The sequence below is a fragment of the Saimiri boliviensis genome, chromosome 15 (assembly GCF_048565385.1).
Source record: "Saimiri boliviensis isolate mSaiBol1 chromosome 15, mSaiBol1.pri, whole genome shotgun sequence".
Lineage (NCBI taxonomy): Eukaryota > Metazoa > Chordata > Mammalia > Primates > Cebidae > Saimiri > Saimiri boliviensis.
This window is the reverse complement of record NC_133463.1, coordinates 73,069,316-73,094,689: the sequence shown is the minus strand read 5'-3', so window position 1 is coordinate 73,094,689 and position 25,374 is coordinate 73,069,316. Positions and strand designations below refer to the sequence as shown.

At 41.5% G+C, this 25,374-nt stretch overlaps 1 protein-coding gene across 2 annotated transcripts in view; it reads left to right on the top strand.

The window, feature by feature from the left end:
- The first annotated feature begins 7,764 nt into the window (after positions 1–7,764).
- The window catches only part of TMEM65 (transmembrane protein 65), a 74,526-nt gene continuing 56,916 nt past the window's right edge, over positions 7,765–25,374 (top strand). For both annotated transcript variants that reach the window (XM_039464925.2, XM_039464924.2), the window contains exon 1: positions 7,765–8,614. In XM_039464925.2, coding sequence (XP_039320859.1) covers positions 8,311–8,614 — 304 coding nt within the window. In that variant the 5' untranslated portion in view covers positions 7,765–8,310. The remainder of the gene's footprint in view (positions 8,615–25,374) is intronic.

The following is a 25,374-nucleotide window of genomic DNA, read 5'->3' as shown; positions in this document are numbered from 1 at the left end:
GGTTTCACCATGTTAGCAGTGCTAAGATGAAAGTATTGTGCCAAACGCCTATGTAAAAAAGTGTGAAAGATCACAAATTCACAAATTAATGTCATACCTCAAGAAACTAGAGAAACAAGAACAAACCAAACCCAAAGTTAGCAGAAGAATATAAGTAACAAAGATCAAAATAGAGCTAAATGAAATTGAAACAAAAATACGAAAGATCAATGACACAAAAAGGTGACTATTTGACAAGATTAATGAACTTCATAGACCATTAGCTAGATTAAACAAGAAGAGAGGGTTTAAGCTAAATTAGAGATAAAATTGGAGACATTACCACCAACACCATAGATACATAAAAGATAATTTGAGTCTACTATGAACACCTCTATGCACACAAACTAGAAATTCTAGAAGAAATAGATACATTCCTGGAAACAGATAACCGACCTAGATTGAATCAGGAATAAATAGGAATATTGAACAGAACAGTAACAAGCAATATGATTGATCAGTAATAAAAAAATTGCCAATAACAACAAAAAAAAAACCTAGGGCCAGATGGATTCACAGCTGAATTCTAGCAGACATTCAAAGAAGAATTGGTACTAATCATGCTGAAGCTACTCCAAAAGATGGAGAAAGAGGGAATCTTCCCTAATTCATTCTGTGAAGCCAATGTCACCATAATACCAAAATTAGGAGAAGACATAACAAAAAAAGAAAACTATAGACCAATATCTCTGATGAACACAGATGCACAAATGCTCAACAAAATACTAGCAAGCTGCATCCAAGGGCACATCAAAAAGATGATACACCATGATCAAGTGAGTTTCACCCATGGGATGCAGGGATGATTTAACATATGCAAGTAAATAGATGTGCTACATCTCATAAACAGAATTAAAACAAAAACCATATCTCAATAGATGCAGAAAAAGCATTTGATAAAATCCAGCATTGCTTTACAATAAAAACCTTCAACAAACTAATCATAGAAGAAACATACGTTAAAATAATAAAAGCCATCTATTACAAACACACAGGCGACATTATACTGAATGGAAAAACATTCAAAGCATTCCTCCTGAGAAGTGGAATGTGATAAGGATGCCCATTTTCACCATTTTTATTCAACACAGTACTAGAAGTCCTAGCCACAGCAAGCAGGCAAGAGAAACAAAGGGTAATCAAATTGGAAAATAGGACGTCAAACTACTACTGCTGCTCATGTGATCACATATCTAGAAAACCCTAAAGACTCACCATTTTCTCAGAAAAAGCAATCCCAAAATTCATACGGAACCAATAAAGAGCTTGAATAACCAAAACAATCCTAAGCAAAAAGAACAAATATAGAGGCAGCACATTTCCCGACTTCAAATTATACCAAAAGCCTATAGTAACAAAAACAGCATGGATTATAAAAGTAAATATGTAGACCAATGGAATAGAACAGAGAACCAGGTATGCTGGCGAGGATATTTCTGGAGGAGATCAGCATCTGAACTGGTAGATTGAGTAAAGGAGACCGTATTCACCAATGTGAGTGGGCATCATCCAATATATAGAAGTCTGAAATGGAACCAAAAGGCAGAAGAAGGGTAAAAGCACTATCTCTGCCTGAGCTAAGACATCTGTCTCCTCCATCTCTTGGACATTGGTGCTCCTGGTTCTCAGGCCTTCAGGCTTGGACTGGGACTTACACTTGTGACCCCCCTGGTTCTCATGCTATCAGACGTGGACTAAATTATACCACCATCCTTCCTGGGCCTTCAGCTTGCAGACAGCAGACAATGAAACTTCTCAGCCTCCATAACAATACCAGCCAATTTCTCATAATTAATATCTTTCTACATATATCTCTAATATCCTACTGGTTGTGTTTCTCTAGAGAACCCTGACAAATGCATTTATGGAGAATTGACATATTATTGAGTTTTTCAAACTTGAATTGGTATTTCCCTCCATTTATTTAAGTCTTCTTTAATTTTTCTAATAAGACTTTGTGGTTTCCATTGTGCCGAAACAAGTTATTCACCACCACTATGCTGGGGTAGAGGCCTTCCAGGGGTCAGAAGACAAAGGCAGGAACTTGATGCATGAGAAGTGCAATCAAGAAATTGCAAAACGCCGGGCGCGGTGGCTCACGCCTGTAATCCCAGCACTTTGGGAGACCGAGGCGGGTGGATCACAAGGTCAAAAGATCCAGACTATCCTGGTCAACATGGTGAAACCCCGTCTCTACTAAAAATACAAAAAATTAGCTGGGCATGGTGACGCGTGCCTGTAATCCCAGCTACTCAGGAGGCTGAGGCAGGAGAATTGCCTGAACCCAGGAGGCGGAGGTTGCGGTGAGCCTAGATCGTGCCATTGCACTCCAGCCTGGGCAGCAAGAGCAAAAATTCCGTCTCAAATATGGAAAAAAAAAAAAGAAAAAAGAAATTGCAAAAATGTGAACAGAACAGTAAAGATTCCGCTAGGTAAAGCAACAATTTCAAGAATTTTAACGCAGAGTAGCTGGGTGTATAATGTATCATCAATGACAGGCAGCAAACAGCTGTGTGCCCTGCCAGCAGCAGGGAAGTCAGGAGCTCTGGAGTGTATTTACACGACGCGGCTTACCATGGACTGATGATTCAGCAGCAATTTTTCATGAGGAGGAAACTGTGATTGTTAACTGAGGAATGATGGTTGTCCTCCTTAAAAGCAAAGAACAGTCTGGGCTGAACCCAGGCCATTTTGCCTTTGGGGCTTTCCTTCCTTCTGTCTTCCATTTCTGTGACCCCCTCCAGCCTGCTAGCATTTCCTCTTTAGCACCATCATATTTCCTTGGAACCTCCCCTTTGCCACCTGCATCTAGACCTGCTCTATCCTATACCTCTCCACAGCCCCATAAACGTTCCCCAAATCTGTCTCCCTAGCTCCTTCATTTATTCATATTTAGGATATTCAAGGGTTCAGAGAGGGAAGTGGTCAGGGGATCCAGTTAATACACATCCATGTATTAAACGACAGATAGCTAGGTGGGCATTTCTCAAATGAGGGTCCAAAGACATAATCCCCGAGATTTGAGAGGTCTGTGGGTATTTAGATAATAATAGCTAGTATTTACTGCATGCTTGTCATGTATCAGGTGCTGTTTGAAATGCTTTACATGTATTAATTTGGTTTCACTATAACATTACAAAGCAGATGCCCTTATCTGTATTTAACAGGTGAGCAAACTGAACATGTTCTTATTCCCATCAAACAGATTGTCAACCACGGAAAGGCTGATCAGCCCAAGGTGACACAACTAATAAATGACAGTATAAGGACTCAAATCCAGGCAGTCTGGGTCTAGAGCTAGTGCTTTTAACAACAATGCTGTCATCTGGGGCTTAACTGAGCCTGGATGGTCCAAGATGGTGTCATGCCTGGCTGGCAGTTAGCTGGGGCTGTTGGATGGGGCCTCCTCCTCTGTTTGGTCTCTCCAGCAGGATATGTCAGACTTCTTTTTTTTTTTTTTTTTTTGAGACGGAGTTTCGCTCTCGTTACCCAGGCTGGAGTGCAATGGCGCGATCTCAGCTCACCGCAACCTCCGCCTCCTGGGTTCAGGCAATTCTCCTGCCTCAGCCTCCTGAGTAGCTGGGATTACAGGCACGCACCACCATGCCCAGTTGATTTTTTTGTATTTTTAGTAGAGACGGGGTTTCACCATGTTGACCAGGATGGTCTCGATCTCCTGACCTTGTGATCCACCCGCCTCAGCCTCCCAAAGTGCTGGGATTACAGGCTTGAGCCACCGCGCCCGGCTCAGACTTCTTTATGCAGCAGCTGGATTCCAAAAGGTAAATGTCTTCAAGGCAATTTTCCCATGTGGAAAATTACCCTGATGCAATGGCAGCCTCCATGTCTACCACCTACAGGTCATGAAACGGATAAACTTATAAGCCAAATTAAGAAGCTTAAATCACATTGCTTATATGGTGGTTCTAAAATGTATCCTCAAATGTTTTGGCATTACTTCTATTAATATTTGGGGTCTATATCCCCTTCCCTTAAACATGGGCTGGTCCTAGTGGTTGGCTTGTAGGCAGTAGAATACAGTGGAAGTAATACTGTGTGACTTCCAAGGATAGGTAGGTCAGAAAAGGCCACAAGGCTGGTTCTTTTCAGACATTCACTCTGGGGGAAGCCAGCTGCCAGGCGAGAAGTTCATCATGCTGGACAGGCTGTGTGAAGGTGCTCTGGTTCTCAGCCCCATTTGAGCTTCCAGCCAGCCATGTGAGTGAGCCATCTTAGCTATTCAGCCCAGCTGAACTTTCAAATGACAGCAGTTGTGTTGAAATCTGATTGACACTACATAAATGACTCAATAAATTAACTGTCTAAGTAAGTTCTTCCCAAATTTCTGAGCCTCAAAATTAAGAGCAAAATAAGCTGGCTATTTAAACTCCTGAGTTTTGGCATAATGTGTTTACCCAAAGAGCAGCAATAATAATGAGAAGAGTTTACCAACCAACATAAAACAGTGAGAAGCAAGGGGAAAGAGAAAGCATAGATGAGTAAGTTTAGGATAGGCTGAAGCACCTAAATTCTGTTTTATGCAATGTTCTCATGTGTTATCCCTCTCCACCATCCAGTCTTCTCAGCACATAGAGTGGTTACAAGGACCAGACTGGAGAGTAAGTAAGGTGATTCAGTAGACTGAAGGGGCCTGGGCTCATAATACATCTGTTCTGTTAGGGAGCTGAGGGGCAAGTGTGTCTGGTTATAATGGCAGCTGGCATTAGTCGGTTTTGTAGCTGGGAGTTTATTTGCTTTTCTTGGGAAATAAAATTACATGAGGCCATAATAGGGCTACAATGGGTATCATCAGTAGGTGTGCAATATAGGGATGACATGGCTGTCAATCTGAAGGTAGTATGATCTGTACCTTATTAATACTTAAAGTCCCTTTGTCTTTCTGCCTCTTTTATTATTTATTTATTTATTCATTTTTTTTACGCAGAGTCTCACTCTGTCACCCAGGCTGGAGTGCAATGGTCATGGTCTCAGCTCACTGCAACCTCCGTCTCCCGGGTTCAAGCAATTCTCCTGCCTCGGCCTCCGGAGTAGCTGGGACTACAGGCGTGTGCCACCACACCAGGCTAATTTTTGTATTTTTAGTAGAGACGGGGTTTCACTATGTTGGCCAGGCTGGTCTCAAACTCCTGACCTCATGATCTGCCTGCCTCAGCTCCCAAAGTACTGAGATTACAGACATGAGCCACCACACCTAGCCCTTTCTGCCTCTTTTTATCTAAAGTAGCATTTTCATTTGTTCCATCCTTTTTTTTTTTTCTTTTTTTTTTGAAACAGTCTTGCTCTGTTGTCCAGGCTGTGGTGCAGCGGCACAATCTCAGCTCACTGGGTTCAAGTGATTCTTCTGCGTCAGCTTCCTGAGTAGCTGGCATTACAGGCATGCACCACCATGCTCCACTAATTTGTTTTGTATTTCTTTTAGTAGAGACAGGGTTTCTCCATGTTGGTCAGGCTGGTCTCAAACTCCTGACCTTGTGATCTGCCCATCTCAGTCTCCCAAAGTGTTAGGATTACAGGCATGAGCCACCGTGCCTGGCCTGTTCCATCCTTTTTACCTATGTTCAACACATAGCCATTCATTCTGTGTAACATGTCTTATAAGTGACTTGCTTCTACATTTTAATTTCTCTTGTTTTATAATTAAATATTCTATAGTAATATAGCAAAAGCATTACAGCAACCCCCAATAAGCAAATATGTATCATTATCAGGTTTGTGATGGCCTGTTTATTGACCAAAACAAGTCAAATAGCCAAGCCCACAGTCCATGTAGAAGTGGAATACATGATGGAGCAGATAATGGTGTAATTCACTGGGGATCACTATTTTAATAATCTGATGCTAATATATAGCTAGAAAATGCTTGATCCAGGAATCAAACTTTCCACAATCTGTCTTTGGAGTCTACACACTAAACTGCTATTCTGGAGGTTGTTGGGGAATGGGTTCGTACTGAAGAGCTTTTTTCAAATCTCACTTCCCACGCCCCACCCCAATGAATCAGAATCTCTTGGGGGTAGGGAAATTGTGGGAGGCTTTGGGGGTACTTCCATGAACCTGAGGCTGAAATGACTTTGCAGAGGATTCCAATGCATACTAGGGGATGAAGAGGGTTTCAAAGACAAAGAAGACACAGATTCTGCACTCAAAAAGCTTTCATTTCAACAGAGATCATCTTGTCATTATTACATCACAGAGGCAACACCTTGAAATTTAAAAAAGAAGCGGTTTCTTTCCATGTTTAAGATCAGTGGTTCTCAAGCTTCCGTGTGTGTTATTATTAATATCATTATTATTTTTGAGATGAAGTTTCACTCTTGTTGCCCAGGCTGGAGTGCAATGGAGCGATCTCAGTTCAGTGCAACCTCCGCCTCCTGGGTTCAAGCGATTGTCCTGCCTCAGCCGGGATTATAGGTATGCACCACCATGCCTGGCTAATTTTGTGTTTTTAGTAGAGATGGGGTTTCTCCATGTTGATCAGACTGGTCTCGAACTCGCGACCTCAGGTGATCCGCCTGCCTCAGCCTCCTAAAGTGCTGGGATTTACAGGCGTGAGCCACCGCACCCGGCCGTGTGTGTTATTATTAACAGGAGGGCTTGCTAAAATCCACATGACTGGATCCAATGCCTACGTTCTGACTATTTCCCATGTCTAAGAAGCTCAGGGACTCACTTTCAGAACCAGAGTTAGAGAAGTAGGCGGCTTTAGTGGTAACAATCCTCCGTTTATTCAGTTTTATATTCTACTAACACGTAGCACATTTACTACATACAAGTTTCCGGGCTGAGTGCAGCACTGTTCATGACAGGATGGGATTTAGATCTTGATTACGCTGGAGCAGATTTATTAAGTGGATTTATTCTCTAAGGGTGCCTAAGTGTCATTAGACAGGTTCAGATAAAGCAGAGATCTCTCTTAGGAAGAGATTAGGGATAACTTAATGAAGTTAGGAGACCCTTTGACCTGGGTCTTGAAAGATGTCTAGGACCTGGACCAGGGGAAATCGTGAACCACCAAAGAATTCTTGCCGCTTTAGTACGGAGACAAAAAAAAAAAAAAAAAAAAAAAAAAGAACAACTCACAAGCAACCACTAGGAAAGGTCTGACATTCTTGCCTCTGGCTCCAGCATTAACAATTTGCATTACCAGCGGCTGGAGTCTGAACGGGGAAGACTGCTCTCATGTCAAGGGCTCAGTCTCAGATCCTCCTTGGGCAGAGATGGAACTGGCTTCGCTTTCTCTTTGGAGCGCCCACAGCAGGTGCCTCAGAGCCGGCCTACTCGGCCGAGGCGGCGGTGGGCGCCGACTTGGCAAAGGGCGCAATTGCGGCTCTGCGTTTCGGAGCAGAGCGCCGCGACCCCGCCGGGGCTGGGGCGGTAGCGCAGCTCTCCGCCTGGCCTGAGTCGGGCCGCGCGCTGCGGCAACTTTCAGAACGAGCTCCAGAGTGGCGTTGGGCCCCGGTGGGGGTCCGGGTGGCAGCTGCACTACCCAGGCGGGCGAGAGGTTCAGAGCTCTTTCTCCCCATTCCGACCTGTGGATTTAACGCCAGCACAGGGTGACGCACCCCACCTCCTTCCACCTTCACGCACCAGGGGGGGAGGGGACGCGTGTGCGCGCTCCTCCCCCAGGCGGGAGCGCGGCCCGAGAGCATGCAGACTGCGCCTGCGCAGCCCGGCTTCCACTCCGCCTCCTTCCGCTTCGCCCCGCCCCGTTCCCCCGTGTGCTGCCGCTAGGGGTAGCGGCGGCGGCTGCGGTCCGGGAGCGCGGCTGCTTTGAGGGCTCGGGAACCCTACAGAGTGGGGACGCGGGGAGGCTACAGGGTGAGAAAGCCGACGGGAGAGGAGGGCGGCGCTGGAGGAGGGCGGCGCGTGGCTGACTCATCCCTCTGGAAGATCAGACTGATCGGCACACACACTCGCGCTCCCGCCCGCCCGCGCCGCTCCACCTCAGCCGGGAGGCGCCCGCCCGCACCTCCCGCCCGCCCTCTCGGGCGCTGTCCGGGCCCGGCCGTCTCAGAGAAAGTTTTTCCCATCCGAGGGGCCGGAGCCACCGCGGGCCTTTTGGAAGGGCAGAGGGACGGAACAGGAGGCGAGAGCCGCGCGGGCCCGCGGATTGCATGGTGCCCGGCGCCTCGGCCGCCTGGCAGGAGGACCTCGGGGCGGGGTCGGGCCGAGCCCAGCTACTTTTCCCCTCAGCCGCGCCAGAAACCGCCTTCGCGGACGGCCGCGGGGGTCCCCGCTCCTCGGCTCGTCATGTCCCGGCTGCTGCCGCTGCTGAGGAGCCGGACCGCGCGCAGCCTGAGGCCGGGCCCGGCCGCCGCTGCCGCGCCCCGCCCGCCGTCCTGGTGCTGCTGCAGGCGGGGGCTGCTGGCGCTCGCGCCCCTCGGCGGCTTCCCGGGCGGTCCGCGGCGGCTGGGCACGCACCCCAAGAAGGAGCCCATGGAGGCGCTGAACACTGCGCAGGGCGCGCGCGACTTCATCTATAGCCTGCACTCCACGGAGAGGAGCTGCCTGCTCAAAGAGCTGCACCGCTTCGAGTCCATTGCCATCGCCCAAGGTAAGCGGGGTGGGGGGGGGCGAGCCCTGGGGCCCCAGCGCCCTCCGCGAGCCGCAGCCCACCGGGAGCCCTCCGCGGCCCTCGGCCTTGGACCCCCGCCGCCGCCCCCCATCTGCCCCCCTCGCCCGCCTGGCCCCGCGCCTGGGACGGCTGGGGGCGGGGGGACCTTCCGCAGCCCGAGTTTCCCCCAGGCAGCTGAGGCCGGCGCCTGGCTAGGTCCCCCCCGGCCTCGGAATCCGGAGCTTCGGCCTAAACTGCCAGGTGACACGGTTGGGATTCAGTTTGGTGTGCCCGGTGTCCCCCCTCCCCGGCCCTCCTGTCCCTTTGCCTTCGCTGGTTGCTTTCGAGCGAGCGAGCACCCGCGCAGGTGGCACGCTGTGCCTGCTCCGAGAAAGTGCTACCAACCCGCCTGGCAGGAAGAAACTTTTTGAACGGTGATCACATGAAGATCTATGGGTGGGTAGCCAAAAGAAGGGGTGTAGCTTCGAAAGTCAGGGATGCTCTCAGCTGCTTGTTTCCACACACGTCTGGTTGCGTTAATTAGAGCAGCCAGAGGAAAAGTTTTTGCCAGAAATGGAAAGATAGATTCAAGTGAAACTCCAGTTTTGTTTTTTCCCAGAGGTTGAAAGAATGAAATAAATAAGGAAGTATATTTTTTGAAAATCTGTAGTTCTGCAGTAAAAGTCAGACTTCTGCTCAGAAGTAATTTGGAACGATGAAACCAAAACTATTTTTAAGCTAACATGTTAAAATAGGATATTTTTAAAACAAGTCCAGAATGGGGTCGGTCAGAATTTGAGTCTAGGTGAAAAGGCTAAAAGGTCAGAAAATCAAAAGGATGAAAGGAGCAAACGACTGAAATGGTTGTCTTAAAATATTTCCGTCACTTACAGTTATGTAAACAAAACGCATTGCTTCAGTTTGTATTACATTCTGATGTGTTTGAAAGTTTTAAAGTTTACTCCCCCTTCTAAACTTGGTAGGTATGTTCACATCTCATAGATTCCTAAGTTTAGAGCACATTGATTCGGATTATGGCATTTGATTTGCCAGAGACAATTGAAAGTGTATCTTTAGCTGATGTGCAGGAATGAGGAAAGAATTATTTACCTCAAGTAAGCATGACGTTATCTGTACTACTTCAGAAACTTATTTTAGTTGTGGCTTTTAATCACATTTCCCCACCTCCCTCAGTTCAGGGAATGGTGAACCAATTTATAGTGGATGATTGATTCCAGACATTGTTTACCCACAGTGCTTTTACAGGAAAATGTAACATCCTGCCAATTCCATTATTAAATATGTAATAATGATGGTATATGAAATCATAATCAAACACTAGGACATTTGTAGTCTATGTGTGGAATCAGTATGCAGTTTAAAAGTAGTCAATTCTGAAAATGTGCTCCTTAGAAAATAATATAGTCAGTCATGTACTAGAACATTAACTTTTGAATCTCCACTGACAAAACTATTCAAACACACATTTTACCTTTTCCCAGTAGTTTCTTGGAAATTCTGCATTGTCAGCAAGTTACAAGATTGTAGGGCCCTATGAATATAGTTTTATGGCGGTTCTTGAAAAGCATGTCCGCAATGTGACTGAATAAATTTTTTCTCATACATTATTTTTGTACATGCCAGCAATATTGCAGTAGCAATGCTACATTTCCTAACAAAGATATTATTTTAAATTCAATATGGTTTTAAATGTTCTGAAAAGGACCTAAACACTTTTTATTCATTGGAGATCATTAACATCAGTTAAACTTAGTTAGGTAACTAATATGAGAGACAAGTTAGTACTTTAAATTGTCTTCTTTACCCAGGAGAAACAGTCAAGGATATTTGAAACAATGGATAGATGCTTATCTCTCCTATTTATAAGCTAGAGAACATCAAAGTTTAAATCAGCAATTTTTGCTGATGTTGATGACAAAATGATTGTCCTATGAATCAAATGACACAGATGCTGCTTTTTTGCTAGTATAGTCTTGGTGTTCACTTACCGCTTTCAGTATCAATGCATATAGTTATTATGGAGATCACTAGAATCATTACTTAGGAAATTATCTATTCATTAATCATTTAAGGTAAAAGGGATTTTGTTATGTTGAGAATGCATACAGCTCATTCCGTTGCTGAAATCAACATTTTTTTTCTAGTCAGATGAATGAAAAACTCCATGTTTGCTTTTATTGTTGCTTTTTGAATGATATTTTCAAATACTTAACTAATGTATTAAGTGTTGTCTACTAAGTGTACTTTCTAACAAAATTAATTCTATCAAAAGGGCTGTTTCTTGCCATAGAAAATCTTAAATGTCTTTAGAAAGGGTGCTTGTATAAACTAAGGAAGTGTTTTGGATTTGGAATGGAAATGTTACTGAAAAAAAATCATCCATGCTTTAATATGGCAGTGGAATCTGCGGTTGAAATTTGGTACATTTGCCCTTTATCTTTCTTATATTTTTATCAGTAGGCATGTGATATAATCTGTGATGAGATAAAGCTTTGGAATGAGTTTGTAATAGATAAGGCAGACCTTGTGGGATGTCTTATCATAGTTAAATAGAATATTGTGATTTTTTAAAATTACTGATTTCCTTCCCAATTTATAAAAAAGTTGACATTGCACCTTCAGTTTACCTGCTCAGCTGATCTCTCTTCTTCCATAAACAGACCATATTCTGCTGATAGTGCATTGTTCATGTTTTTACAAGTAATACTGGCAAGCTGACATTATTACAGTTGCCTTTCAATGTTAGCCAACATTTTTAAAACAAAATTTCTTCCCAATTTTTGTAATTAGTATTTCCATTTATAATTATTTTTAAAAGTTTTTAAAATCTAGCAATTTGGTATTGAAAGATAGACAGTGCTCATTGTATTAGCTGTCCAGTTAGCTGTCCATTGTGGTATAACAAATTATCCTAAAACACAGTGGCTTAAAACAAGCAAGTATTAGCGCATAATTTCTGAGGCTCAGGAATTCTGTAGCATCTTAGTTGGGTATTTTTGGCTCAGGATCTTATGAAGTTGAAATCAAGCTCTCAGCTGCGGTGACATCATCTGAAGTCTCGACTGGGGCTGGAGGATCAATTTCCAAGAAGTCTCACTCACATGGCTGTTGGCTAGATGTCTCAATTTCCTCCCATGTGGTCCTCCACAGGGCTGCCTGAGTATTCTCACGACATGGCAGTGGGTTTCCTCCAGAGCAAGTGATGAGAGAGAGAGAGTGCTTATGAGTATGTGTGCGAGTGCACGCGTGAGCGTGTTTGCAAGACTGCACCTGTGAACACCTAAGCTGGAAGCCACAGACAGACTTTTATAACAGTCTTAGAAGTGACAGTCTGACAGTCCAACTCTTTTGTCCTGACACAATGTGGGAGAGTACTACACAAGGTGTGAATACAAGGGAGTGGGAATCATTGGGGGTACATCTTGGAGGCTGGCTTCCACACTTATTTAAGGTGGTGTAATTAATGCTTATCAGAGAGTTACATAGAGAAACAAGAACTTGCTATTGGAGAGGTACAATGAGAGATATGTTTTGAAAAAAAGGAGCTTCTTAGGGAATATTTTTTGTTAAATGTGTACTTAATATATTTTTAAAATGAGATTCTTTTTACACTTAGCAAATAACAGATGTATTGAGGTGAACAGAGCAGTTTTTCTATCAGCGTTAGATCTTAGTGAGCTTGCATTTTTTGGTTCCTCTATATAAGTGGTAATTGTGTCCGTTTGACTTTTTTTTTTTAACCATTTATCTGCGTTTGTATACATTAACCAAATAATTCTAAACTTTAATCTTGCAGTCCTCCATTTTTTGTGATTGTTTAAGGTAGGGTGAAGAGCTTTGTTTTGAGATCTTGCCATATAGCGTAAGAGGACTTTGACAAAACAGAAGACTGGAGGATAAAGATTTTATACTAAATTGAATATCTAGAACACTTAAAAATAAATGGAGATTTGTTATGGAATCCCTGTTCACTAGAGATCTTGAACCTTTAACAAGATTAGCCTCTTTTTTTTCAGCCCATTGCTCAGGATTATGTGAGAAAGTAGAAATTCTTTTTTTTTTTTTTTTAAATTTTTTTTGAGACAGAGTCTCCTTCTGTTGCCCAAGGTGGAGTGCAGTGGTGTGATCTTGGCTCACTGCAACTCCGTCTCCGAGGTTCAAGCGATTCTCCTGCCTCAGCCTCCTGAGAAGCTGGGATTACAGGCGTGCACCACTGTGCCTGGCTAAGTTTTTTATTTTTAGTAGCACTGGGGTTTCACCATGCTGGCCAGGCTGGTTTCAAACTCCTGACCTCAGGTGATCTGCCCAGCTCAGCCTCCCAAAGTGCTGGGATTACAGTCATGAGCCACCATGTCCAGACTGTATTAGTTTTCTATTGCTTCTGTAAAATACAGTGGTATAAAACAACATATTCTCTTAGAGTTCTCAAAGTCCGAAGTTTAAAATAAGTCTTAAGGGACTAAAATCAAAGTGTCAGCAAGGCTCTGTCCTTCTGGAGACTTCAGGGGAGAATACGTTCTTTGCTTCTTTCATCTTTTGGGATTCCTTGGTTCCTGGACACATCACTAAAATCTCTGTTCCCTCATCTTCTTCTTCATTGACCTTTTAACCTCCTTCTTATAAGAACCCTCATGATTATATTTAGGTTTTACCTGGATAATCCAGGATAATCTCACTTTCTCCAAATCCTTAATTTAATTACATTTGCAAAATTCTTTTTGCCACATAATGTAACATATTTACAGGTTAGGGAATTAGAATTTGGGGTATCTTTGGGGGCCATTATTCATCCTACCACAGACTTATTATGACCTAGCTTTGGAAGTTCCAGAACATCATTTCTGCTGCATGTAATTGGTCAAGCAAGTCACTAAAGCCAGTCCAGATTCAAGGGAAGGGAAATTAAAAGGAGGACAGAAAGGTGATTCCTTATCTATCAGACTTCTCACCTCTTTATTAAATAGATCCTTTGGGTAATTGTCTTCCTTCATTATGTTGTCTCTTCACTTCTCAGTTCTTGACTAACTTCTAAATATTAGAAACTTGGGAAATATGGCTTCCAGGTAAGTCAAACACTTACATCTATAGTTTAATTTACTAGTAATTAATTTGTTTTTCACCTTAATAGTCATTTATTGCTTATTTATTATTTCTGATAAGCAAATTTTTATGAACAAATTTGTGGATAGAAAATTGAAGTAATATAAAGTCAGTAATTGATAGGGTCGTCCAGAGGGTCAGGTCGAACTACAGATAATAGATGATCTTGAATGTTTGGGATGATGTGATATTGAGCCATTCTTAATGGAGATTGTTTTCATTTTTCTAAAAATAATGATGAGTTTGCATAACCACACTCTTGTCTGGTTTCCTTTGGTGTGTTTGGGTATAAAATAACTGGAACAAATAGGGACTAAATCCTGAGTGTAGATTTTATTAGCATCTTGCCCAAGTCATCTGAATTAATTAGTATGTAGTTTTATAGGACTCTAGCCTTGTCTTTGACTCACAGGTTTATGTTTGCTTTAAGTAAAGGAAAACACATACAAACTAGTAGTTATATATTAAAATTACCTCAGACAGACAATACGAGGTAAGAGTAAATAAGAGGTTCTTGTAGATAAAAGACTGTAGGTGACAAAATCATTTCTCTTAAGCTCTAAGACGTTTACTTTGATCGCTTTTGATGGTAAAATATTTGAACATATTGCATTTTTTCTCTGCCTCTTTAAAAGTGTAATGAACGTAATTTAGCTTCTACCAGATGTTGGAGTTCTTATATACTATATTTTACAATAAGTTTATTTGGGGTTACTTCTATTTGTAGACATACTAGTCATTACACCGAATGCCTCCAGAACACTGCTGTTTCATTTGGCATGCTTTTTAGACTGTCATAGTGGTAGTGAAATGTGTTGGACTTAGTTTGCCCCTCCCTCCTCCTCAGTGCTCTCAGACTATTCTACTCTATTCTCATTCATTCCTTGTAGTTATAGTAAACTCTTTTCTGCTGTATAAAGAGGTCTGCTTCTTGGCATTCTGTTTTTGTTTCTAAGGTCTGCTTTTACTTCTGCCAGTTGTCACTCTTCCATTGTTTTTGATTTTCTTCTTTTTCTTTTACTTTTTATCACTTTTTACTCCCACCTTTGCTTTTCAGTAGGGTTTAATCTTGATAGACATTTCAAGGATAACTGTTCTCTTTTGTGTTTTCAGCTAACTAGTTGCCTCTATAACGTTATTATTGATTTTTGACTCTTTAGCTCTTACACTTAAGATGTTATTTTTAATAATAGCCCTCATAATAGGTTTTCTGGAATATTCTGCAAAGGTTATGGTATTTTGTGCAAAAATCCTTTAAATTCTTTTACTAAAGTTTTACTAGATAACAGAATTGCTCTAGATTACCTGTTGGCTAAATGGGGAAGAATCTGTGCAATCGCTGACCCTTTTTGTTGTTACATGGATGAATATATCAGTTATTATGGAGATTCTGTTGTAGGGGATTAGCGAACAGGCTGCTTGGTTGAAAATGCATTAGAATGAAGCAGTTAACTGTGGAAATGGCTTAAAATTGTCATGGTTAAAGATACAGTTGACAAGAAAATTTGTTTATTTCTGTGGCCTACAATAATTAATTTAAAATGATCACTATAATTAGGACTGATAACATACCAAGACACACCAGAATGTTAGGAAGCTCATACAATTTTGGAATATATATTAGTATCATACACATAAACTATAACTCCAAGAAGGTTAAACATCCTTTCTTATTTTACAATGCTTCCCATGTAATTTAACGTACTAGATAAGCTTCTTTATTATCTCTCTTTTGGATGCTGCGGGTTCCTCTGTGTAATGTCCCAAAGTTAGCTTTAGGTCAAAAGACTTAATTTTGAATTTGAAATTTGATTTTGAAAGCGCATCAAATGTATCAAAGATTTAAAGCACTTAATTAAAATAGGACCAAAGATCACTGTAAAATAATAGTCATACTTTTAGCCAAAGTGGTAATTAAAAGAGTTTTAAAAGCAGAACCCTTTATTCTCTGATAGAGAAGTGACTCTGTTTTCCACACAATCGGAAACCCTAATGTTGGAAACGAGTTTATAACATTGGGAAAAATGTGCACCGAGAAAGTGGATCACTCAGCAAGGCTAGTTTACTTCCTGCAGGAAGGGTGCAACTTGCCTGCAGTCTTGCCACAAGAGTACACCTGAGCAAAGGAGACAGGGACATTTATAACTTTTATAACTTGATGCAATTGTCCTACTGCTGTGTCCAGTTTCCATTGGCCGGAATGGGACCTCACATTCTATGCTTGACCTGATTGGCTAAAAACTTGGACATTTCCTGAATAGATAAGGGGGAAAGAAGGAAGAAGAGGAGGCTAGTCAGGAGAAGGTCAGGAGGGTTTCCAAATAAGGAATGGCATGCACCAGGGTTTGGAGCTTGCCCAGTTCTGTTCAGAGATGCTGGAGCGAGTCAAGAGAGCTGATTCAAGGCATAGCTGATTTAGAGAATATATATACATGGGTATATTTTTATGCTAATAGTGGATAATGGCCATAGAGCAAGAGATTATAACTCCTTATAAGGTAGTCTAAAATATAAACTTTGAAGAAGAACTTCCCATTTCTTACAATTCCTCCTCTTTTTATTTCATAATTCTTCTTCAAACTTTTCTAATAGGTCCTTGCTTCATTGTTCGGCTTGGTCTTCTAACAGAAGTAATTTCTCTGGATAGGGTGGAAGAGGAGTTGGAGATAGGTTAGCGAGGGTAGTATTAATGAGGCTTTGCACAAGTCCTCGAATACAGGGTATAACACAACATCCTTCAAGAAGTATACCTAATGCCACTACAAGGGAAGTGAAGACTGGTGCCAAAGTGTCCTTCCATTTGCTGAATCAGTTCTCTAGCCAGTTTGAATGGGGTTATTTATTCCTGAATTTTTGGCTAGTTCATTAGATAGGGCCATAAGTCCCTGTAAGGCTCTCATGATACTTCCATCTGGAGCCATGTTATTTGGAATGAAAGTACAGCATTGGGTCTCAATCATTACACAAACACCACCCTTTTCAGCTAATATCCTATGAAGAGCAGTCCTGTTTTTTCATGCCATTTGGCTGGTAGACCTTAACTGTTCCGTGATTCCCTTAACAGCATACTTGGGATAGTTAACAAATCGTTGTTGATTATAATAAACATAATTTATCCAGTCTACACTTTTGTTTATTGTCACCCACCAGAATAGTATTGATTCAAATATAGCAGCTGTCTGATCTCTGGCTTTAAATTCATTTGGAACTCCTCTTGGGACCCCAATTGCATCTAGGTACATAGGAGAATCAAAAGACCCATATGGGGCTCCTCTTGTATGTTGTTGGTGGGTGTCCTCTGTCTTTGGTTGATGAAATGTCTGGGTAAAAGGGATAGCTAACTGGACTAGAGCACAAGTACCACTCCAGTTATTTGGCAGAGTGTACAGTAAGGGTCCCCCGCAATACCGTTATATGTCCACTTGGGGATGATTGATGGAAGACTGATGGGTTAGCTCTCCAAAGTGCCTTACTTCACTACATCCTATGAAATTTCCAAGGAATATTGAGTTCTCCTCCTGCCATGAGAGGCATGAGGCGAACCCTACCTCAGAAGATGGAGGTTGAATGGCCCTCAGGGGCCGACTCCACAGGGTGTTGAACCTCAGGAAATAGCAGAGAAAGAACTTGGCACAATTTGTTATTCGAGGTGTTGGAATCCTGAGAAAGAGCTACTATGCATTCCATGTCTGTTTGATTTGAGAACCATCCAAGTAGAAAGGGGACAACCTGGACCTCCGGCCTACTATGTGCACAAGCGTAACAGTCACTTCTATTTAAGGTGTGATCAGAATATTTAATCCATTCTAACCAGGCATTTGCATCCTTATATCCTGTTTCAATGGCTATGGTTTGCCTTAGATCCTCTACTTCTACCATTGAGACTTTGGTTTTGTCATTGTGTCTAGGAGGAGTGATTGATAAAGAGGTTGAAGGAGCAATAAAGTGCATTTCAAAAACTTCTTTAGGATTCTGTCCTGAAATGTTGGCTCCTATACCATAAATACTACTTAATGAAGGAGAAGAGTTTTCAGATGTTACAATAACAATAGTAAGCCACATAGGGTTACATTTGTTTTATATATATATATATATATGTTTTTTTTTTTTTTTGAGACGGAGTTTTGCCCTTGTTACCCAGGCACGAGTGCAATGGCACGATCTCGGCTCACCGCAACCTCCGCCTCCTGGGTTCAGGCAGTTCTCCTGCCTCAGCCTCCTGAGTAGCTGGGATTACAGGCACGCGCCACCATGCCCAGCTAATTTTTTGTATTTTTAGTAGAGACGGGGTTTCACCATGTTGACCAGGATGGTCTCGATCTCTGGACCTCATGATCCACCCGCCTCGGCCTCCGAAAGTGCTGGGATTACAGGCTTGAGCCACCGTGCCCGGCCATTTGTTATATTGACAGCTAGAAGGAGTAATTCCTTTGGTGAAGTGGATATATAGTTTTAAGGACTAAGACCTGTGGAAGCAGTGTATCTTAAACCTTTAGTGTTCCATATGATATTAGACTAAGCAGAACATAGAGATTCTGTTTTAGATGGTCAAGGGTCTCTGATTTCTACCAATTAATACAGCTGCTATTCCTTGGATTACTAGTATCCTTAGAGGAACTCATTATGTCTTCCTAATCTGAGGAAGTGTAAGACGGACAGAGATATCTTTCTGAAGCAGCAAGCTGTCCTTGGTTATGCAAATCTCCACAAGGCATAACTAAACAGACACCAAAGCAACAACTTGAGGTAAGCCAGATCTAATCACATTGATAACAAGATGGGGAGTAGTTAAAGGAAAGAAAAGAAAAAAGAAAAGATAGATGGATTAAGCTTTTCTTAGCTTTAACGTGGTAGGGTCTGATCCTGTAACAATAGCGCATGATTCTAACGGTAATGGTGCTTTCTTGACTCGGGTGTGATGTGTCCATCTCTTTCCTGCTGTACAAACGGCAGTCTTGGTCGCTAGTAGCACGAGGTAGGGTAGCCTCTAGGCTGGTGCTGGTGTACTGGAAATTCTAGGAGTGGTGCCTGCGCTAAGAGACCTTCTATAACCTTTGTTTGTTTGTTTGTTTGTTTTGAAATGGAGTTTCCCTCTTGTTACCCAGGCTGGAGTGCAATGGCATGATCTGGGCTCACTGCAACCTCTGCCTCCTGGGTTCAGGCAATTCTCCTGCCTCAGCCTCCTGAGTAGCTGGGATTACAGGCACACGCCACCATGCCCAGCTAATTTTTAGTATTTTTAGTAGAGACGGGGTTTCACCGTGTTGACCAGGATGGTCTTGATCTCTTGACCTCGTGATCCACCCGCCTCGGCCTCCCAAAGTGCTGGGATTACAGGCTTGAGCCACCGCGCCCGGCCTTCTATAACCTTTGTTAAAGAGCAGGTTAATGGCTTAAGAAAAACCTGTTGTGCTTTTAATGTCCACTTTACAGAAAAACTGGATGATACCTCTTTAACTTTAGCTAATATGTTTACACACCAAATTTCCTTGACAATTAGCATTTCAAAACTCACTTAAACTTTGAAAGCAAAAATTATACATTTCTTGCATAAATTCCTTTTAATAACATTTTCCACAACTATCGTAGACAATCTTAACTTTGTTTTATACCTTTCCTTACTAAAGGTGCATTCTTATACCTGTAACTTTTTAAACATTTCTCTTCTTCCTAATCTCTCTCCTTTGTCTCTCATTTTCTCTTTGCCTCCTCCTTTCTCTCTTTCTCTCTGATTCTCTCTCTCTCTGACTCTGTGTTTCTCTCTCTCTCTGGCTCTCCATGTCTACTGTTTCTTTTCTTGAAAAGAGAATACTTAGAATGGACATTAACTCTATCTAAGTTTTCCCTCTGGGGCAATAAAAATGTTGAAATCTTTTTTAGAAACTTCTGCATATCAATAGGCATCCTTAGATAAGACTAATTGAGCAGTCCTCACTTTCAAATGTAATGAATTACCTTTAGTAAAATTTTGCTCCCTTTAAGTGTTTGCTGCTTCCAGGGCTTAATATTTATAAGGTATAGGTAGGTATAGCCAGAAGGTTGAGTACTCAGTTCTTCAGAAATTAAGGATCTTACTTTACACTGAATTTTGGTTTTTGCTCTTAGATCACCTTGATCAATTTAACCAATGATTTTTCCCTACCTAAGAGTGAAAGGAAAAGAAACAAATGGGGTAGAACACAAAATTTCCCATGAATTTCCAAAAGCCAAAGCTTGCATCCCTGTAAATTACCCTAAATTTACTGGTAGTAAATTTGCCATTTACTACCAGTTTCTTTCTGACCCAGTCAGACATCTGAGGCCTCTAACTGGATCCATGCCAGTTAATGATTAGATCCAATTCTGTGCTGGACCCAGTCCAGTTTCTCTCACAACTTCCAAATTCAGTTCAGATGGAAACATTGCTCAAACTCAGATAGCTAAAAACATACATCCATGGAGCTTTGGAATCCTAGAGAGAACCTACCCATAATCCCCATTTGCTGTGAGAGAGTAGTAGACACAGTGGATCCTGTGGGTACCTCACTTGGTCACTTGTTTCTGGGGGTTGCTGGAAGCTTGTCTTTTTTTTTTTTTTTTTTTTTTTGTGACGGAGTTTCCCTCGTTACCCAGGCTGGAGTGCAATGGCGCGATCTTGGCTCACCGCAACCTCTGCCTCGTGGGTTCAGGCAATTCTCCTGCCTCAGCCTCCTGAGTAGCTGGGATTACAGGCACGCGCCACCATGCCCAGCTAATTTTTTGTATTTTTAGTAGAGACGGGGTTTCACTATGTTGACCAGGATGGTCTTGATCTCTTGACCTCGTGATCCACCCGCCTCGGCCTCCCAAAGTGCTGGGATTACAGGCGTGAATCTGTTAAGGGAAAACTTTAGACAAATTAAATTAAACAGTTTCTTTGAGCAAAGAATGATTTACAAATTGGGCAGCCCCTGAACCAGAATAGATTCCGAGTCACTCTGGAGTTGCTTCATGGTCAGAGGGGATTTATGTATGGAAAAAGGAAAGTGATGTATGGAAAATGGAAATGAGGTGCAGAAGCAGGCAGATTGGTTACGGGTTGGCATATGCCTTATTTGAACGTTGTTTGAAGAGTTTGCTACCTGTTAATTCATTGAAGTATGGCTGCTGTGATTGGCTGAGACTCACCTATTTGTTACAAGAGTAGATTACAGTCTGTTTACATATCCAGTTAGGTTATAGTTCATTATATATGGAGAAACCTTTAGGCTTAAGTATATAAGGAGGCAGCATTAGGCTAAACTTAATTTAGCAACACTATCTTCACTACCATTACTTACCAATTATTGAGTACTTGCTGTGTGCCAGACATACTGAGCCGAGTTTTTATGTGATTGTTTTGTTTACTTGGAGGGAGAAGGAATTATCTCCATTTTATAGATTAGTATACTAATGCTAAGATTAGTTTGCCCCAAATTCTTCAACCAATATGTCAGAGTAGAGTTAATAACGACTTTGGCTAGGTGTAGTGGCTCATGCCTATAATCCCAGCATTTTGTGAGGCCAAGGTGGGTGGATCACCTGAGGTCAAGAGTTTGAGACTAGCCTGGCCAACATGGCAAAACTCCAAATCTACTTAAAATACAAAAATTTAGCTGGTTGTGGTGGCAGACATCTCTAATCCCAGCTACTCGGGAGGCTGAGGCAGGAGAATCGCTTGAACCTGGGAGGTGGAGGTTGCAATGAGCCGAGATCATGCCATTGCACTCCAGCCTAGGCTACAAGAGTGAAACTCCATCTCAAAAACAAAAAACAAAAAACAGTGGCGTCTGAAGTCAGAAAACTAGTATTTAGGATTTGTAACCCATAAATCTGTAATCTTTAATTTTCCTTTAGGTTTTTGAAAGATTTTAAAATTTTTATTTATTTTATAAATGAATTCCTAACTCAAATGTGTGATTTTTTTTGAAAGAAAAATCTGACATTTAACCCATAGGAAAGCTTTCCAGACTTTGAGTTCATTCTCAGCTTTCTGGGTTTTGGGCACTTGTGAGATAACTACATAAAGATATCCAGTAGTTAATTGTATGTATCAACTCTGGACCTCCAGAGTAAGAGTCAAATTTGGGAATTCTACCCTATGCTAGTAACTAGGGCTAGGCGGCATAAATAGAGTGATAGGAGAAGATCTCAGGAGAGAATGCTGAAAACACCAGTGTTTATTGGAAGAGAAGAGGAAGAAGAACAAGAACTACAAATAGAGTGAGGAGTAATGTCCAGAGTGACAGGAAAAAAGATAATAGTGATATCCTAGAAACTAAGAGTAGATAGGGCATTTCAAGAAAGTGGGAATTAGGCCAGGAATGATGGCTCACACCTGTAATCTCATCACTTTGGGATGCCGAGGTTGGAGGATTTTTTGAGTTCAGGAGTTTGCAACCAGCCTGGACAACATGCTAAAACCCTGTCTCTACTGAAAATACAAAAATTAGCTTATCATGGTGGTGCATGCCTGTGGTCCCAGCTACTCAGGAGGCTGAGTTGAGATCACTATAGCCTGTGAAGCAAAGGGTGCAGTGAGCCGAGAATACACCACTGCACACCAACCTGGGTGACAGAACAAGACCCTGTCTCAATAAGATAAAATAAATTTAAAAAAAGAAGGAATGATCTGATGTTTTAGATGGGTCAAGTGAGAGGAATACTGGGGCTGAGGTGTGTGTGGGGTCCATTAGATTTAATAACGTGAAAGAGATTGATGTTTTTGTCAGAGCAGTTTTAATGATAGCTGTGTGAGGAGAAGCCAGATTTTATTTGAGAGAAGGGAGTATCAGTAAGGAAGGATTCAACTTTCTGAAGGGAACTTTGGATATGGAAGGGAGATGTTGGGCAATAGCTTGATTTTATTTGAGATTGTCTCTTTGCTTATAAGTCAAAAATTGAATTTATTTTATGTATATGTTACTGGTGTAGAGATAAAGGGAAATCTCCTTTGCCCTCTGAAGATTCACTGACAAAAGGCAGATTAATAAGAGAAATGGCCTACAAATGTATTACTATGCATGGGGGAAAGTCACAGAGTGATTACACAGTATCCTAATGGGGCCCACATACTTATTTAAGAAGGGAGGGAAGAGATGGGTAATATAGGTATTATTAGGCCATTCTTGTGCTGTTATAAAGAAATACCTGAGACTGGATAATTTATAAAGAAAAGAGATTTAATTGGTTCACCGCTCAGCAGGCTATATAAGTATGGCAACATCTGCTGCTGGGGAGGTTTCAGGGAGCTGTTACTCTGGGCAGAAGGCAAAGCAGTAGCAGGTATTTTACATGGCAGGAATAGGAGGAATAGAGACTGGGTGGAGGTGCCATACACTTTTAAACAACCAGATCTGGTAAGAACTCACCATCAAGAGAATAGCACTGAGGGGATGGTACTAAACCATTCATGAGAACTCTGCCCACTTGATCCAGTCACCTCCCACCAGGCTCTACCTCTAATACTGGGGTTATAATTCGATGTGAGATTTGGTGGGTTTACAGATCCAAACCATATCAAGGTTGATATGCTGAGGAGCAATAAATGATTGCTACAGAAGATGAGTGGATCAGGGAACAGAGATTAATTTGTAACCATAGACATGTTATCTTGTGGGTCTTTTCAGGTTTGGTTACGTTCTTTGTCTTCTGCAGTAAATAATGAGACAACAGGAAGGATCAGGAAGAACAATTGTTCTGTGTGGTGGGTCTGTCTGGTCTTTATGTAGATGGGGGAAAGTCTCTGGCTCCAGAGTCTGTTACCTCTAAGGGCCTCTCATTTAAAATACTCATTATACCAGGGAGTCGTATTTTGGGACTTCAGTAGTATACTTATTTTTTAATAGAAGGTCTTGTGTAGAATTCTAGTTCATTAGTGATATTATTCTCATACTATATGAATTCAAGTTTCCAGTCTTCCACTTACTTTGTTCCATTCTGATTCTCAATATATTTATAAATTAGAGAACAGCATTCTTCTTGTTCCATACTTTGAAATATGATTTTACAACACACTTTTCTATAGCTGGGAATAATAACTATCTTGTAGGCACAGGTCTAAAGAGGGGATCTTTCATTTCTATAATGTCAGAAATCTTATTATGTATCTCTACATGTCTTGAGGAAACTTAAAATTGACCAGAACATTTCATTATGAGAGCTTCAATATCACAAGTAGGCAAATCACACCTTTTGAAAAGCAACATTGTGTAGAAAATGTGCAGGCCACTTAGCAGATAAGATCTTTTCATGATAACCTTCTCCGGTAAGAAGCTGATAGATGAAATGGAATTTTTAAAAAATAGTTTTTGAAACAGAGCCTCACTCTCTGCCAGGCTGGAGTGCAATGGCACAATCCTGGCTCACTGCAACCTCTGCCTCCCGAGCTCAAGTGATTCTCCTGTTTCAGCCTCCCAAGTAGCTGGGATTACAGGCACGTACCACCGCACCCAGCTAATTTTTGTATTTTTAGTAGATACAGGGTTTCACCATGTTTCCCAGGCTGGTCTTGAACTCCTGACCTCAGGTGATCCACCTGCCTCAGACTTCCAAAATGCTGGGATTACAGGCATGAGCCACCGTGATTGGTCTTGAAATGGAATTTAAATAGAATTTGCCAAAATTTATATTTGTACTGTCTGCCAAATATGCAGATAAATTATAAATTAGCAAAGTCCATCTTTTGGTTTTTCTTTTCCTACAGTTTCATTAAAATTTTCATGGAAATCAAGAAGATGATATGAAACTTCATTTTTCAAATTAGAGTACCTAAGAGCTAAGGGAACTTTTTGTTGTTGTCATTACCATGTTTCAGTGCATAATTCTTTATATGGTATGAAGTATGATTATTGGAATGATCTGATTGAATCAGCCCTGCACTGTAAAGTGCTAACATTTATTTTTAAAAATTTTCCATTTTGTTTACTCAATGGACATTTTAGTTGCAGTCTCTAAATTAGGAAATGTAACTTCATACAGTTTCATAGAGCAGCCAAGGGAATAATATAATACATAAAGCACGTTTGATTGTATGATATGTCCAAGTTAATTCAGTGGCCACTATTTGGGCATGGGTATCTTTATCTTCTAACTGAGTTAGAAATACTTACCTGTCTAGTCCTGGCTTTGTAACATTCAGTTACAGAGTTACAAAAGAGAGTTTTCACATCCTCTTTTCCACATGCTGAATCCCAAATTCTTTTCTGCATATTGTGTAGTATGCTGTACTTGGTTGTTTACCTCCCAAATTTAATTGCATGCATTCTTCCATTGATCATTAGAATAGCAGAGTTGTTTAACTGTACCAGTGCTAATCTCATCATGCTGGTGTTTGTGTTATTTTTCTCATTTTTATTATCTAAATTCATAGAAAACATGGTCATAGTATTCATAATGTTAAAAAACAAAGTAGTGTTATTTCAATACACTTTGCAACAGTTCACAACCAAAGTCAAAAACAGATTGTTAATGTTCAAGATTACAACATACTTAAGTGGCATTACTAGGAGTGGTGTAACAATGGATAATTCATAACTGTGAACTGTAAATCATGGTTGCCAGCATTTGTGGTCAAGGAAAAAAAGACAAAACAGTGTTAGCAACTAAGGAATGGAGGTAATCTATGCCAGATCCATTTAATA